Raw genomic sequence first — 14,173 nt, 5'->3', positions numbered from 1 at the left:
CAACGTGAACAACTGCAGAAGAATTTTACTTTATGCATTGCTCCAAAATCGCGGCCTGTAACGACTATGGTTGTCACTGCTGTCACTGGCAGCTTTGTGTATATGGCACATTTCAAACTGTGACTAAATCAGGCTTTTTCTGTACAATTCCTTCAAAATGTACGAAATGAATCGAAAAACAGTCACTACTTCAGCAGCCGTTGGTGGAGATGAGAGGGCGGTTGCTTAGTAACAGTTGGCTGGTTGGAGCACGAGAGACTGAGAAGGGGGTTGGGCGAACTGCTCTCCGGACGTGACACTCCCCTCGCTTTTGATTGGCCGCTGGCCTGCAGTTTTCGCGCCAACGCGCTGCATTGTGGGGATGGTTAGCGGAAGTCGACCGGTCGCGGGGAAGCTGGAGGCTGGTCGGGCGGAGGGGCGTCGTGTTGTTGCGTTTACGATTTGACTCCCGAGGGGGGAGCTTTTAAATTTCAAACTCAGTCCAAACTGTAACTGGAAGTTTTTTACGAATGAGGGGCGAAGAGTCGTCGGATTCGGAGTCGGGGAGGATGGAGGAGAGTTCGGTCCGGAGGAGTTTGGAGACGTTGTGTCAGGAGCTGAACATGGACGAACAGACTGCCGCTGCGGCCATGGAGAACTTCACTGCCATATGGAATACATACACCCTGGAGGTAACTAACGTCCTCTGTCTCTTTAATCATCCAGCCTGAACTTAAACTCCGAGCCACACTTACAGTTAAATATCCTTAACTTTTAGTGCACTGTAAACCCTCTACAGATCTAAACTTCACCGCTGTGTGAAGCACAAACACCGAGTTAAAGGGCTTCAACTAACCACTGTTTACATCGTCCAACTGAAGAGCTGAACACAAAGTTAACTGTCAGTAATCGGTAATCGATTAGTTATTTTTGACTAGTCAGAATGCCAGATAAATTCAGATTGGTTTTAGAAGTATTCTCTGAAAATAAACAGAATATTTTGAGTTTTCCACTGCTGTTCCTACAAAATGAGACGATGATGTCACCTTTGAGCTTTGGTGATGTCATTTTTTGGTGGGCATTCTGTAAATAAACAACTAACTGATTATCTGGGAAAACATCAGAATCAGCTTTAGTGGCCAAGAATGTTTTCTTCTGGTTCTCAGTGTACTTACACATAGTGCACAGTACCAATAACAATGTACAGGGCGATGCACATGGACATACATCCAATACAAGGACAACAAAGCCAAGCGAAGATAAATAAATGAGTTATGACAACTGTTAAGACACAATAGACACAACCAAGGCGAAGGTATGGGAGAGTGATCAACAAATTAATTAATAATGAAAAAATTGATTGAATATGAAAATAATTCTTCTCAAGTTTATCTCTTTCATTTGTCTATTTATTTTTATTTGGTTTCAAAAGCAAAAAAAACAAATATGTTTAATAAGTTTCAAGAAGTGACTTAATATCTTTGTGCAAACTTCACATTTAAGACACGTTAACCAGCATTTTGATGAGCTGTCTGTGTGTTGACAAGTGATTTGATGTTTGTAGTTCAACAAATAAGACACATCATGAACTTTATTGATCCCACACAAGGTAACTGAAACATCACAGTAGCAAAGGGAAGTGCAAGAACAGAATGCATAGTTTAAATAAGTAACCTTGAATATCATTATAAGAGTGATTTTACAGCTTTGACATTAATTACGACTTTTCTACGAGGTGACAGATCAGAGGGGGAAGTAGCAGCTGCCACATGCTGGTTAAATGACAACCTGAAAACAGCTGCTTGGGCTTGTGTTACTCCACAAAGTGACATTTACCAGCTGGAGTAGTCAAAACAATTCATCAGTCACTGTCAGAGCAGAATAAAAAACATTAAGAACACTTTTTATCATGTTTTTTTGGAGAGTCTTAACACAAGTTCAGTGCTAAGCAGGTCAGTTAGGTTAGATATGTCTATTCTATGGTAATTGTTTTGAAAGGAGATGATAAAGACTTTTATTCTCCTGCTATTCAACATTGTATCAAGTGTTTGGGTGCAACTATTCTACAGATGATTAAATGATTAATTGTTTTGTCTTTTTAAGAAGAGAAAATTTGTAAAGGGAAATATGCACATCACCATTTCCCAGAGTCCAAAGTGACATTTGTCAGACCAACAACAAACCAACCAACACTGCACCTTATTCAGTTTATAGTGATATAAAACAGAGACAGTCAGAAAATACACAAATTTGACAAACTGGTTATGATGAATATTTGACAGGTTTGTGTGAAAGAAGACGATTGACTGTTTATCAAGATTGCTGTTTAATTTACTGTATTGGCTAATAGATCAATTGTGCTCTAATCAAGTGACCTCAGCTCCTGAAAGGCTAATTTCAGATTGTGATATTGGCATTTTAATAATGTCAGTCAGCTTTAGTATTTCCTTCTGAAATTTATATGTCTTTTTTTATTTAAAATAAAGTTTTCCAATGTGTCAGATGACTCCAGTCATCAGTTAAATGCAGTTAAATTTAGACTCTTATTAGAAAGGACCAGCTAAATTTTCTTCTGGTAAGTAAGATTTAAAAGTAAAACTTTAGATATTATTTTTGGATGCAGAAACTGCTGTGGCATCTGACAACAACAGAACAAAACTTAGCAAACAATAGTTGAATTTGCACAGCGATTTTTAACTTCACATCTGCAACTTTTCATGTTCCTCTTGATGTCCATGAGTTTGAGTTGGTGTTGTTGGAGTGGAGCCTTGACTGACGAGCTTTCTGTTTGTGCAGAAAGAAGACAACACATGATGTTTGTTAAAGTGACGTGTTGTTTCGTCTCTGCAGGGGGAGGTGGTCCACTGGCTGGCCTGTTCGCTCTACGCAGCCTGCAGGAAGGGATCTACCCCCACCGTGGGTAAAGGGCTGATGGAGGGAAACTGTGTCTCCCTCACCAGGATCCTCCGCTCCTCCAAACTCAGGTCAGTCACTGTTGGCTCTGCAGCACCTAAAACATTTAATCTGCCACTAAATGCTGTCAAAGACATCAGAGGGGACTTTTAATGTCATACATGTGATGTGTCCTGCATGTTGCTCCTAACTCCCCTGTCCCTGCTCTCTCAGTCTGATCCAGTTCTTCTCTAAGATGAGGAAGTGGGCCGACATGTCCAACCTCCATCAGGACTTCAGGCTGCGAATGGAGCGGCTGGAGCGCAACTTTGAGGTTTCCACGGTGATCTTCCGCAAGTTTGAGCCCATCTTCATGGACATGTTTCAGAACCCACAGGGAGGCGAGCCGCCACGGCAGCCGCGCAGCAGAAAGCACAGGCACGACACAGACACACACACACACACACACACACACACACACACACACACACACACACAGATAACACACCGTCATCCTGTTCAGTCTAACTGAGTGTGTCCTCTCTCTGGCTCACAGGCGGCTGCCCTGTCACATCAGTGATGTGTTCAAGTTCTGCTGGACGCTGTTTGTCTACACCAAAGGTACAAAGAAACAGAAACAGAACCAGACAGCTGAGCGGCTAGAAACTCATGTTGTTGTTGACAGTGTTGTCGTCTCAGCTGTAGTTTTTAGTTCTCATTATGGACTCAGTGAACCACTATAAATCTCCAAATAATGTTTAAATTGTTGATTAGTTTGGATCACATTTACAACTAACAACTATTTTCATTATTAATGAATCTGCAAATTATTTTCTCTCTAATTTCCCACAAGTTGATATATTTTACCACTTTTATTCCATTTAAAGTCTAAAACCTAAAGACATTCAGTTAAAACTTATATTTACAATGAAGAGCAGAAAATCCTTGTTTGAGAAGATGAAAAATGACTAAATGATTATTCGATTATTAGATTAGTTTTCTCTTATTTGATAACTGTAGTTAGATTAGTTCTGTGATTACCTGTGTGTTAAATATGATCTGTCTGTCTATGTGTGTGTGTGTGTGTGTGTGTGTGTGTGTGTGTGTGTGTGTGTGTGTGTGTGTGTGTGTGTGTGTGTGTGTAGGTAACTTCCGTATGATCGGTGACGACCTGGTGAACTCGTACCACCTGCTGCTCTGCTGTCTGGACCTGGTGTTTGGAAATGCTCTGCTGTGTGCCAACAGGAAGGACCTGATCAACCCGACCTTCAGAGGTGTGTGTGTGTGTGTATGTGTGTGTGTGTGTGTTCAGACCGAAACAGGTGTGTTCCGCTGTAGGATGTTTCTTTCTTGGCTTATAAAGGTCTTAAGAAGCATTAAATGTGATTTTAAAAAGTCTGCAGATACCGCAAGTATTCCTCACTAAGCCTGTGTATTCACTAGTCTGGCATGTGTGTGTGTGTGTGTGTGTGTGTGTGTGTGTGTGTGTGTGTGTGTGTGTGTGTGTGTGTGTGTGTGTGTAGGTCTGCCTGCTCTGTATCGCGCTGATGGTCACATTTCAGCGGACGAGCCTCCTCCCTGTGTGTTGGAGAGGTTGTGTGAGCTGCATGACGGACTGGTGGTGGAAGCGAAGGGCATCAAACAGCACTACTTCAAACCGTACATACAGAAACTGTTTCAGAAGCAGGTACACACACATTCAGCTTTGTTTGATTTTGGAGCCAAAAACTTTCAAATCTAAACGTTTATAGTTGGTGCTTATGGAGTTTTTATGATTTTAGTTGTTGTTTTTAAAGCAAATCTCCTACTTTTCATCCATCTGTTATTGTTAACTCGTGTCTGTCCTCATCTGTTTTCCCTGATCAGATTCTGAGAGGTAACGGGGAGCTGCTAACAGAACTGTTGGATCCTCAGAACTTCATCGATAACAAGTAAGAAACAAGAGCCCATAGATATTAAATATTATCCCGCACCATCTCTGTGTCACAGTTTAGCTTCTTATCATAGATCGAAGTGTTAAACTGTATGTCTTCCCTCCAGTAAAGCCATAAACAGGGAGTACGAGGAGTACGTGTTGACGGTGGGAGATTTTGATGAACGAGTGTTTCTGGGAGCCGACGCCGACGAGGAAATAGGAACCCCGAGGAAGATTGTTCAGGAACCGTCCGCCAGCCAGACGACCAATCAGAGCCAGCTGCAGCAGCATGTAGAGAAGGTACACACACACACACACACACACACACACACACACAGATCCAGTGGTAACAACATGTACAGAAGGTATTGTTACTGTCAACCCATGAAAAGATCAAAACCAACAATTTGTTTCTCTGCTCAGTCGGTGGCTCTCGGCTAAAAGCCCATTCCTTCTTACTGAAGACGTAAATCTTTAAAAATAAACATCAAGGTAAAAAAAATTTTAATGAAAATGCTCGGCCATTTCCTGAAGCAGCTGCTCACTGTAGTTTTTAGCCTCAGAAACATCAATGTGAATGTTTATTCATACATCACCTTTCAACAACAAGGGAAGTCAGTGCACTGAACATAAAACATAAGACAAGAGAGAAAAGAAACGAGAGAGTGTGAAGAGACACGTGGATATGATTTTAAAAATGGTAAATTAAGATAAAAATAAGATCAAATAGATTCAAACAAGATCAAACAGGAGAATAAAAACTGGAGTGCATTTTAATTTAACTTCAGTTTTAAGCCTCAATGTAAATAAACAAATTTCAGTCGTCACAGAAAATATTGTCTAACAAGATGGTTTTAGTCATGATACTAAAATTTCAGATAAATGTGAAAAATGTCCAACATCAAATAAACTACAAACACAATCAACAGCATCAGTAATAATCTCTGTGTCTCTGCAGTCCGGCTCTCTCGCTCCCTCCACCCCTCTGACCGGACGGGTTTACCTGAAGGAGAAGGACCTGCTCGTCACGCCCGTCTCCTCGGCAACGCAGAGCGTCAGCCGGCTGCAGAGCATGGTGGCCGGGCTGAGGACGGCCCCCAGCGACCACCTGATGTCAATACTCAAGTCAGTTCCTCTTGTTGTGTCTTTGTACGTCATGAAGAATCAGACCAGGACAGAGCTTTAACTTTAACTAGTGGTAAAATTATTTTACTGTTCCTACTGTTAATTTTTCATATTTTGAGAAATATAAGAACTACAGCTGAAAGACAGAATGTTAATAATTAATAATAATTTTTGTGATATGAACCTGACTATCTTTGGGAGGCAGACGCAGAGTTTGGGACAGAAGGTTGATGACAGCTTTGATAATCAGTTCATTTAAGACTTTAAATGCTCGATCACTTGATCTTCTTAAACGTGAAGATTTGGTGTCTTTGATAAGTTGAACCATAAAACGCGACTTTAAACTCTACCAACCCGAGAAAGTCGTCTATCATTATTTTTTACACACATCAAAAGATATTTGAATATATTATTACAGAGCATGTTATTAATCCATCCTGCTATAAGTAGTTTAGAAAAAAAAGTTAAATCTTTCAACTCAGAAAAACAAAGTCCCAAGAAGAATGAAATCCTCTGAACGCATCACATTTCATTCTCATGCAGTAAACTTACAGCTTAAATAATGTCACAGTTTGTTACAGTCAGCTGTTTTAAAAACGACTTTTGTTTTTCTTTTCTTTGTGATTACTTTGTAATTTTATCTGTTCAGTTATTAATCTTTTAAATAATGATAATGATAAAGATGGAGCTGCTCCGATACATATCTTTTAATTTAGTTTGATATAATAAACTCTGTGTGCTAACAGCGCTAACAGTGCTAATAGTCCTGTGCTGTTGTTAAAGGTCGTGCTCCAGAAATCCCACAGAGTCCATACTGGCCAGAGTGAAGACACTGGGACAAACCTTCAAAGAACATTACACCAACGACTCGGAGGACACACCCGGATCTCATATGGGTACGAGTTATTTATAGAAACTGTTTCAGAGACGTGTTGATTTGTTTTGGAGGCTGCAGTTTGTGCTGTTGAGTTTTATCACATCGTACAGAGGTGTAAGTGTTAATTAGCCGACTGTCGTTGATGTAAACAGGGTAGATAAAATAATAGAAGCATCAATTCAAGGCGTACCTAATAAACTGACGTCTGACTGTACGTTTTGAGTGAAATAATGGGATTTCCTGACTTTATTGACTTAAAGAATCAGCAGCATCCACGAGGTATAAAATATATCTGTGGTCTTTTATGTCAGACTTCGCAGAGAACCGTCTGAAGCTGGCTGAGATCCTCTACTACAAGATCCTGGAGAACGTGATGGTTCCGGAAACCAAACGGCTGCAGGGCAAAGACATGAGTGTAAGCAGCAGTGACGGCATGTGTCAGTATGTTCATGGGATTTCACAGAGTCTCTAAATCTTAAAGTGGCTTAAATAGATGTTTTTATAATAATGTATCAGATGAACCAAGAATTATCAGTTGAATCTGCAGCTGCCGAGTTTCAGCTCATTGTTTATCTGACCGGACAAAACTCCACCGCTCAGAGGGTCGTCTTCAGCTGCAGCAGGCAGATGTTCAGAGAAACAGCTGTAAAAAAAAAGTCCTGTCCTCTGTCCTCTACCTGCAAACAGCAGACAGACTCAGTCAGAGAGCATGTCTCTGTTTCTTGTGGTTATTGTTTTTACTTTAAGTAAATATAAGTGTGTGTGTGTGTGTGTGTGTGTGTGTGTGTGTGTGTGTGTGTGTGTGTGTTGTTAGGTGTTGTTGGAGCAGGACATCTTCCACTGCTCCCTGATGGCGTGTTGCCTGGAGGTGGTGTTGTTCTCCTACAGCTCCCAGAGAACCTTCCCATGGATCATCAGTATCTTCAAACTCGCCCCGTTCTACTTCTTCAAGGTGACACACGCTCAAAAACACAAACTCGTGTTTAAGTATCTGTCAGAGACGCTGCCTGACGCCTCAGGAAAAGCTGCAGCTGTTTACATTTGTTCAGTTTACTTGAAACGCAATATACAGTAACACAGCCGATCTTAGCCGTGTATGACTAGAGCTGGATTGATTGTGTGTGCAGGTGATCGAGGTGTTTATCCGCTCGGAGGAAGGTCTGTCCAGAGACATGGTGAAGCACCTGAACTCGATCGAGGAGCAGGTTCTGGAGAGCAGAGCGTGGAGCGCAGACTCGGCCCTGTGGAGCGCCCTGCAGGCTGCTGGGAACAAAGTCCCCACAGTGGAGGAGGTCAGCGGGACACACAACCGGGAGACACACACACACACTACACAAAGCACACTGTGAAACGCTCTGTGTGTTGAATCACCTGTGAACACACACCTGTTTGCCAAAGCATCCTCAACATGGGAGAAACGTCCTCTTCTTTTTCTTCCTCCCTCTCATCCCTCTCTCCCTCCAGGTGAATTTTTCCTCCTGTCTCGACACCGGTTCTGCTTCCGGTTCCAGCGGTGGAGGTCAGTCTCACCTGCCTCTGGTCGCCCTCTCTCCCATCATCCACCCCCGCATCAGGGAGTTCAGATCAGGGCTGGGCAGCGCCCGCAAAGGTGGGTGTTGAGGTGTTTATTTTGTGTTTGTAGGCGACGTATGCGACACAACAAACCAAGTCACCTGTGGTCAATATCAGTGTGTGATATTTGATTGTAAATCCTGTCCATTTAATACAATTGTATTAGTTTTTAGCCAAAAAAAGAAGAATGAAGCAAATTCATTAAAAAATAGAAAATGTCTGACTAATTTAACTTAAATGAAATGTTCGAATTAAATACAGGAAGTGCTTTACTTAACTGTTTTCTCTCCCACCTTCTTCCAGATGTGCCTCCCTCTCCACTTTCGGTCCACGACAGGTACAGCTCTCCTGCAGCCGGCAGCGCCAAGCGCCGTCTTTTCGGCGACGACCCTCCGGCCCCGACGTCGGGACTGAACCCCAGCCTGAGCCCGGTGTCGTCTCCGGCCAAGAGGCTGACGTTCGGCACGAGCGCCACCCTGAGGATCGGAGGTCAGGGTAGCCAGACCACCGTTCTCAGCATCCCACTGCAAGGTACACCACACACACACACACACACACACACACACACACCAATCAGAATATTCAACAAACTTCCATTAGAAATCAAACCACCGTGTCTCTTGTGTGTGTGACCATCTGCAGGTGTGAATAATGACCGCACCATCGCACTGATCCCGGTTCAGCCGTGTGACTCCTCCGGTACCGTCACTGCTCAGTTTCTGCTCACCGCCTCCCCGAGCCGAGCCCCCGCCGCCGCACCCACGGCCTCCGACCCCCAGACAGGAGCCAGTCGGCCGCGACGCACCGGATCACTCGCCCTGTTCTTCAGGAAGGTAGGAGCTCAGCTGGACGTTCACATGTTGAGACCAGCGCTGTCATACCGCCGCGAGAGCAGCGTGATGGTTATGATTGGACAGTCAGCTGATCCGTCTCCTAACGCGTTCGTCTTCACTGTGTGTCTTTGATAAAAAACTGTCGATGACTTTCTCTTTCCCTCAAGCTGCTGAACCAACGATCCCCTGAAGTCCAGAACCATGATTTTTTTATCTTGTGGTCACAAAAGTTCTATGTTTCTGGACTTTCAGGACTCTGCTGTCTTTAGTTTTCTAGCTTCTACTCTTTCTGACATCAGAACCAGAACCAGAACACTTTATTGATCCCCAGGGGGATATTAGGTTGAGTTACAGTTGCTCCTTCAAAGAAGAGAGAAAACATCATAAAGATAGAAATAGAGATTAATATGAACATAAAAATAAAAAATATATCCTTATACTATAATATCTATATATAAAAATAGAAATATGTAAGGATGTGAGTTTAAAATAGTACATTATACACTTACATCAGGTGCTGTTTACCTCCTCGTGCATGTTTCAGTCTTGTGACCACCGTGTCCTCCGTCTTGTCTCAGGTGTATCACCTGGCCAGTGTTCGTCTGAGGGATTTGTGCGTGAGGTTGGACATCTCATCGGAGCTGCGTGGGAAAATCTGGACGTGTTTCGAACATGCTCTGGTCCACTGCACTGACCTGATGAAGGACAGACACCTGGACCAGCTGATGCTCTGCTGTGTTTACATCATATCCAAAGTGAGAAAACTTCACTTGTTCACAAAAAATGCTTCTCATTTATTTTAGAAAAGTGACGACTGTGGTTTCAGACCCAGAGTCTCCTCACAGGGAATTAAAGAATGAAGTGACCTGTCAAAGAAAACCTCACTTTATTCACCCTGTTGTCTTTTTGTGTGACACTTTAAAATGATGGTTGGTTTCTAAAATTCAGCATCTTTATAACCGTGTGGTTCTTTCTTCTCTTTGCTACAGATCACCAAAGAGACTCACACCTTCCAAGACATCATGAAGTGTTACCGCAGCCAACCACAGGCCAACAGCCATGTGAGAGAGACACACACACACACACACACACACACACACACACACACTGCAGTGCACAGGGATACACCTGTAGAGAATAACATAAGAAAATCCCTGAAAAACAACATATATCAGCCAAACTAGCAATCACAGTAAAAAGTAAAAAGTGGTTTAAAAATATGAACTGACCTCATGATTAAATGTTATTGTACAATAACATTTAAATTATTTTATTATAGTAGAAAGTTTGTTTTTATCAAACTGAAAAAAAAAGTTTGCAAGTTATTTTGTATGTGAAAACTTACTTACTCTGTGTGTGTGTGTGTGTGTGTGTGTGTGTGTGTGTGTGTGTGTGTGTGTGTGTGTGTGGGTGCAGGTGTACCGCAGTGTGTTGCTGCGTCACACTCCCAGGGAGCAGGTGGCTGATGAGAACATGGAGGTGGATCCTGTTTCTGGTGGCGAATGTAAGATCACAGACGCACGATTCTTAAACCTCCTGCACATCGACACGTCGACCTGGAGGAAACTTAAAGGAGCAGAACACAAACTTTAACAAACTGATTAGATTTTGACCATATTTTTCAAATATTTGCCCCCAAATATTTTATTATCTTAGAATCTTAGTTAAATGATGTGAAGAGTGACAGATGTGACTTTACTGAACCTTAGATACTCAGCATGAACCAACCTGCCTTCATTTCCTGTTTTTAACTTTTCAGTTTCCTTTGAAAAGTTTCAGTTCTTTAAATTTGCTTTTTATTCTTTTTATTTCAGTTTTTCTCTTTGTTTTCAATGAATTGTGTGAAGAATTCTGTTTATTTATATTGTGAAAATAGTTTAATTCGATCGACTAATCACTGCAGCTGATGTTGAGAAATGTATTGCCTTAAAATATTTGTTGTTAATCAATAATCGATCTGTGTGTTTCTTCAGCTGCCGAAAAAACCAATCAGGCTCCGGGAGAAGCAAACTCCGACCAATCAGGCGTGGAGGAACGTGGCGACCTCATCCAGTTTTACAACACCGTCTTCGTCCTGAAGATGAAAAGCTTCGCTCTGCGATACGCCACCCACGACAGCCGGGTACGACGCTCGCTCCGTGACTTCCTGTGGTGAAAACGACGAGGTTCCGTTAACGAATAGAAACGTGACTCCACTGTTTTCTGATCCCGCAGACGGACGCTCCTCCTCTCTCTCCGTTCCCGTCGGTCCGGGCTCAGCCTCTCTCTCCCCGCCGAGTCTCCCAGAGACACTCGCTGTACGTCTCCCCCCACAAGAACTCAGCCGGCTGCCTCACCCCCAACTCCTACACCTACAGGATCAACAGCAGCCCGTCCAAGGTGACAACACACACATGTATTAGGGCTTTATTGACGACCGCTTTGATTTGTATTGGAAAAATGTTCCTGACATTTGATCAGTTGATATTTCAAAGCCGATTCTGTCGTCACATTTATTCTGGGAAAAGTCTGAAGTTATTTTCTCAAGTCGAGGTCGTGACCTTTATTCACCTCAGAGGGAATAAAGTCCTGGATCTTTCTGCCTCTGTTTGTTGAAACTCTCAACTTCCTCCATGTTGATCTGTTGTCTCGATAAATTGTCCACAGCCGCAACCCGTCAGTACAACAACATCGCATCAGGTGCATCAGGCTGCACCTGTCGGAGCTTTGTTTTGAATATTAGTGTCCTAAAATCTTAACTTTCTAAATGTGAGGAGCAGTCAGCAGAATCTGTCACTGGTTCCACACGTTTGGTTTCAACAAACAAACAACAAATCACAAAATGAGCAACAACGTCTGAAGCTCAGAGGAAAATCAGGAAGCTTTTACTTTCCAGTTTTTTGTTTTTAATCAAAAACAAGTGAAATCAGAGCGTTACCTTCCTCTACAGTTCATCAGCCTGTGGATAAACTTTCACATTCATCCTGTACCGAGAGGCTGCTCTCACCTCAACCAAGACCTGGGAGTGTTGCGCCCTCTGCTGGTTTTACTGGTGTATCGCCAACAAGTGGTCACCTGACCCTGCAGCTCCAATCGTTGAGTTACCTGCATCTGTATTGTGAAAGTCTGTGCAAAGATTTTGATGCAGTGACCGACTTACCTGTTTCTGTGTGTCTGATTAAATGTCTGAGTGAGTCGTGTAACTAAAGAGATCTCAGGTACATCACCTGTCGGGAGGCGGAGCAGCTCTACCTCTAGTTCTACTCCGACCAACATGGACGTCGCTTTGTTCTGCTTCTTTTCTTCTGCATCACATTTGTTGGAGTTGCAGTTCAGAAACTTTTTCTTCACTCTCTAAATCAGAAATTTTTGAGCCCAGAGAGTTGGAGACAGTTGATTAATGGTGAAAATAATAATAATAATAATGATAATAATAATAATTGGCTTGTTAATCAATAATGAAAACGTCACATTGTAACTTGACTGTCTGTTTGTGCGGCTTGCTCCCTGCAGGAGTTGTCAGACATCAACCGGATGATCAGGCAGGGCTGTGTGAGCAGGAAGAGGGCCTTCACCATGGAGGGCGACGTGATGATGTCATCAGCGGCGTGCGACTCCCCCAGCAAGAGGGCGTGTCCGGAGAACGGCAGCAGCCCGGACGTGCTGCTGAAGCGTCTGCAGGACGTCGTCTCCGAGCGTCAGAGTCGCTGACGGGACAGAAAACCTGAAACGTCCCAGAAACTGTTGGTCAGTTTAAAACGCTGCAGGTAACCGTGGAAACACGTTTGTAACTGACGCCTGTTCGTTATGACCTGAGGGTCGGACGAGCTCTGCAGTGAATAATGGCATTAATCAAGCCATCAGTTTCATCCAAAGCACATTTTGATTTGTGTTTTTCACAAGCCTCAAAACTCAAACTCACACACAGTGATAATATCAGAAATATGATATTTACAATTTACAGTGAACACACCACAGTCACTGAGATGTTTATCTACCTCTTCATCAGAGCTCTGCAGGTGTGTCAAGAAGCTCAGGTGAACTGAACATCATCCAATTCATCGCTATTAAAATAAAACTGAATTATCACTTTCTACAGAAGAAACATGCTGAACTCAAGAGAAACTGTTCTGCTGTTTCTCTGAGTCAGTGAGATTCTCTGTTTTTGATTTTTAAGAAAACTTCTCAAAAAAAAATCCTGTTTTCTCTCTCTCTCTCTCTCTGTCTCTCTCTCTGTCTCTCTGTCTCTGTCTCTCTCTCTCTCTCTGTCTCTCTCTCTGTCTCTCTCTCTGTCTCTCTCTCTCTCTCTCTCTCTCTCTCACACAACCAGCGAAACAAGTCAAGACCCGTATAACAAAACCCCATCCACTTTCAGCAGAATAATATCTCCTTACATGAACTGTACAGGTCAGTACAGTGTTCAGCTCACCGTTCGCATGCAGGTATTTCACTGTGGAACAGCTGAAGTATCACAGAAAGAAAAAAGTGAGAATTCAACACTTTAAATTTATTATAAGCTTCTTTTCTTTTCTTTTCTTTTTTTTTTTTTTATTGAGTGGCGACCTCGTCGGCTGTTTTCACTGAAGTGAAACTAAAACTGTCGGGACGAGCCCAGAGGGAATCAAACCCTCGCCTTTTGTTTTCACATATAAACGCCAGTATTAAAAAATGAAAGTCCATGAAGTGAAGAGGAAAGTCTCACTGATGTGGACCGATTAAATGCTTCAACTATCAGGGATTGAAACATAATGAGGTTTTGTAGCTTCAACAGATTTGACCTTTAAACTTTTGTCTGAATAGTTTCCTTTTAACGTGACGGATCAAGATCTGTTGTACATTCTCTAGTATTAAACGCCTTCACTACAGCGTCGCCCAGGTCTCTACGTCTCTTAGAGATTTCACTGTCGAGGGAACATTTTTATTCTTTCTACTAATCAGTTTTGTTTCCTTTTTAATTTTCCTCCTTGTGGTTGTGACCCATTAAACGTTGTATGATGCTGT

The 14,173-nt window shown here is 42.6% G+C and overlaps 1 protein-coding gene across 1 annotated transcript; it reads left to right on the top strand.

Moving 5' to 3' along the window:
• The first annotated feature begins 412 nt into the window (after positions 1–412).
• On the top strand, positions 413–13,356 carry rbl1 (RB transcriptional corepressor like 1). The gene is made up of 22 exons (XM_022748831.1): positions 413–671; positions 2,830–2,963; positions 3,106–3,309; positions 3,428–3,492; positions 4,017–4,145; positions 4,395–4,558; positions 4,738–4,802; positions 4,912–5,086; positions 5,745–5,911; positions 6,695–6,807; positions 7,100–7,203; positions 7,603–7,740; positions 7,916–8,080; positions 8,253–8,397; positions 8,664–8,891; positions 9,003–9,193; positions 9,772–9,948; positions 10,183–10,254; positions 10,610–10,697; positions 11,167–11,315; positions 11,408–11,572; positions 12,686–13,356. The coding sequence occupies exons 1-22, from the start codon at positions 510–512 to the stop codon at positions 12,881–12,883; spliced, it is 3,198 nt and encodes a 1,065-aa protein (XP_022604552.1). The 5' UTR covers positions 413–509; the 3' UTR covers positions 12,884–13,356.
• Positions 13,357–14,173: the final 817 nt, after the last annotated feature.

The sequence above is a fragment of the Seriola dumerili genome, unplaced genomic scaffold (genome assembly GCF_002260705.1).
Source record: "Seriola dumerili isolate Sdu_G_001 unplaced genomic scaffold, Sdu_1.0 BDQW01000133.1, whole genome shotgun sequence".
NCBI classification, from domain to species: Eukaryota; Metazoa; Chordata; class Actinopteri; order Carangiformes; family Carangidae; genus Seriola; species Seriola dumerili.
The sequence above is the reverse complement of the archived record's forward strand: the minus strand, read 5'-3'. Positions and strand labels throughout refer to the sequence as shown.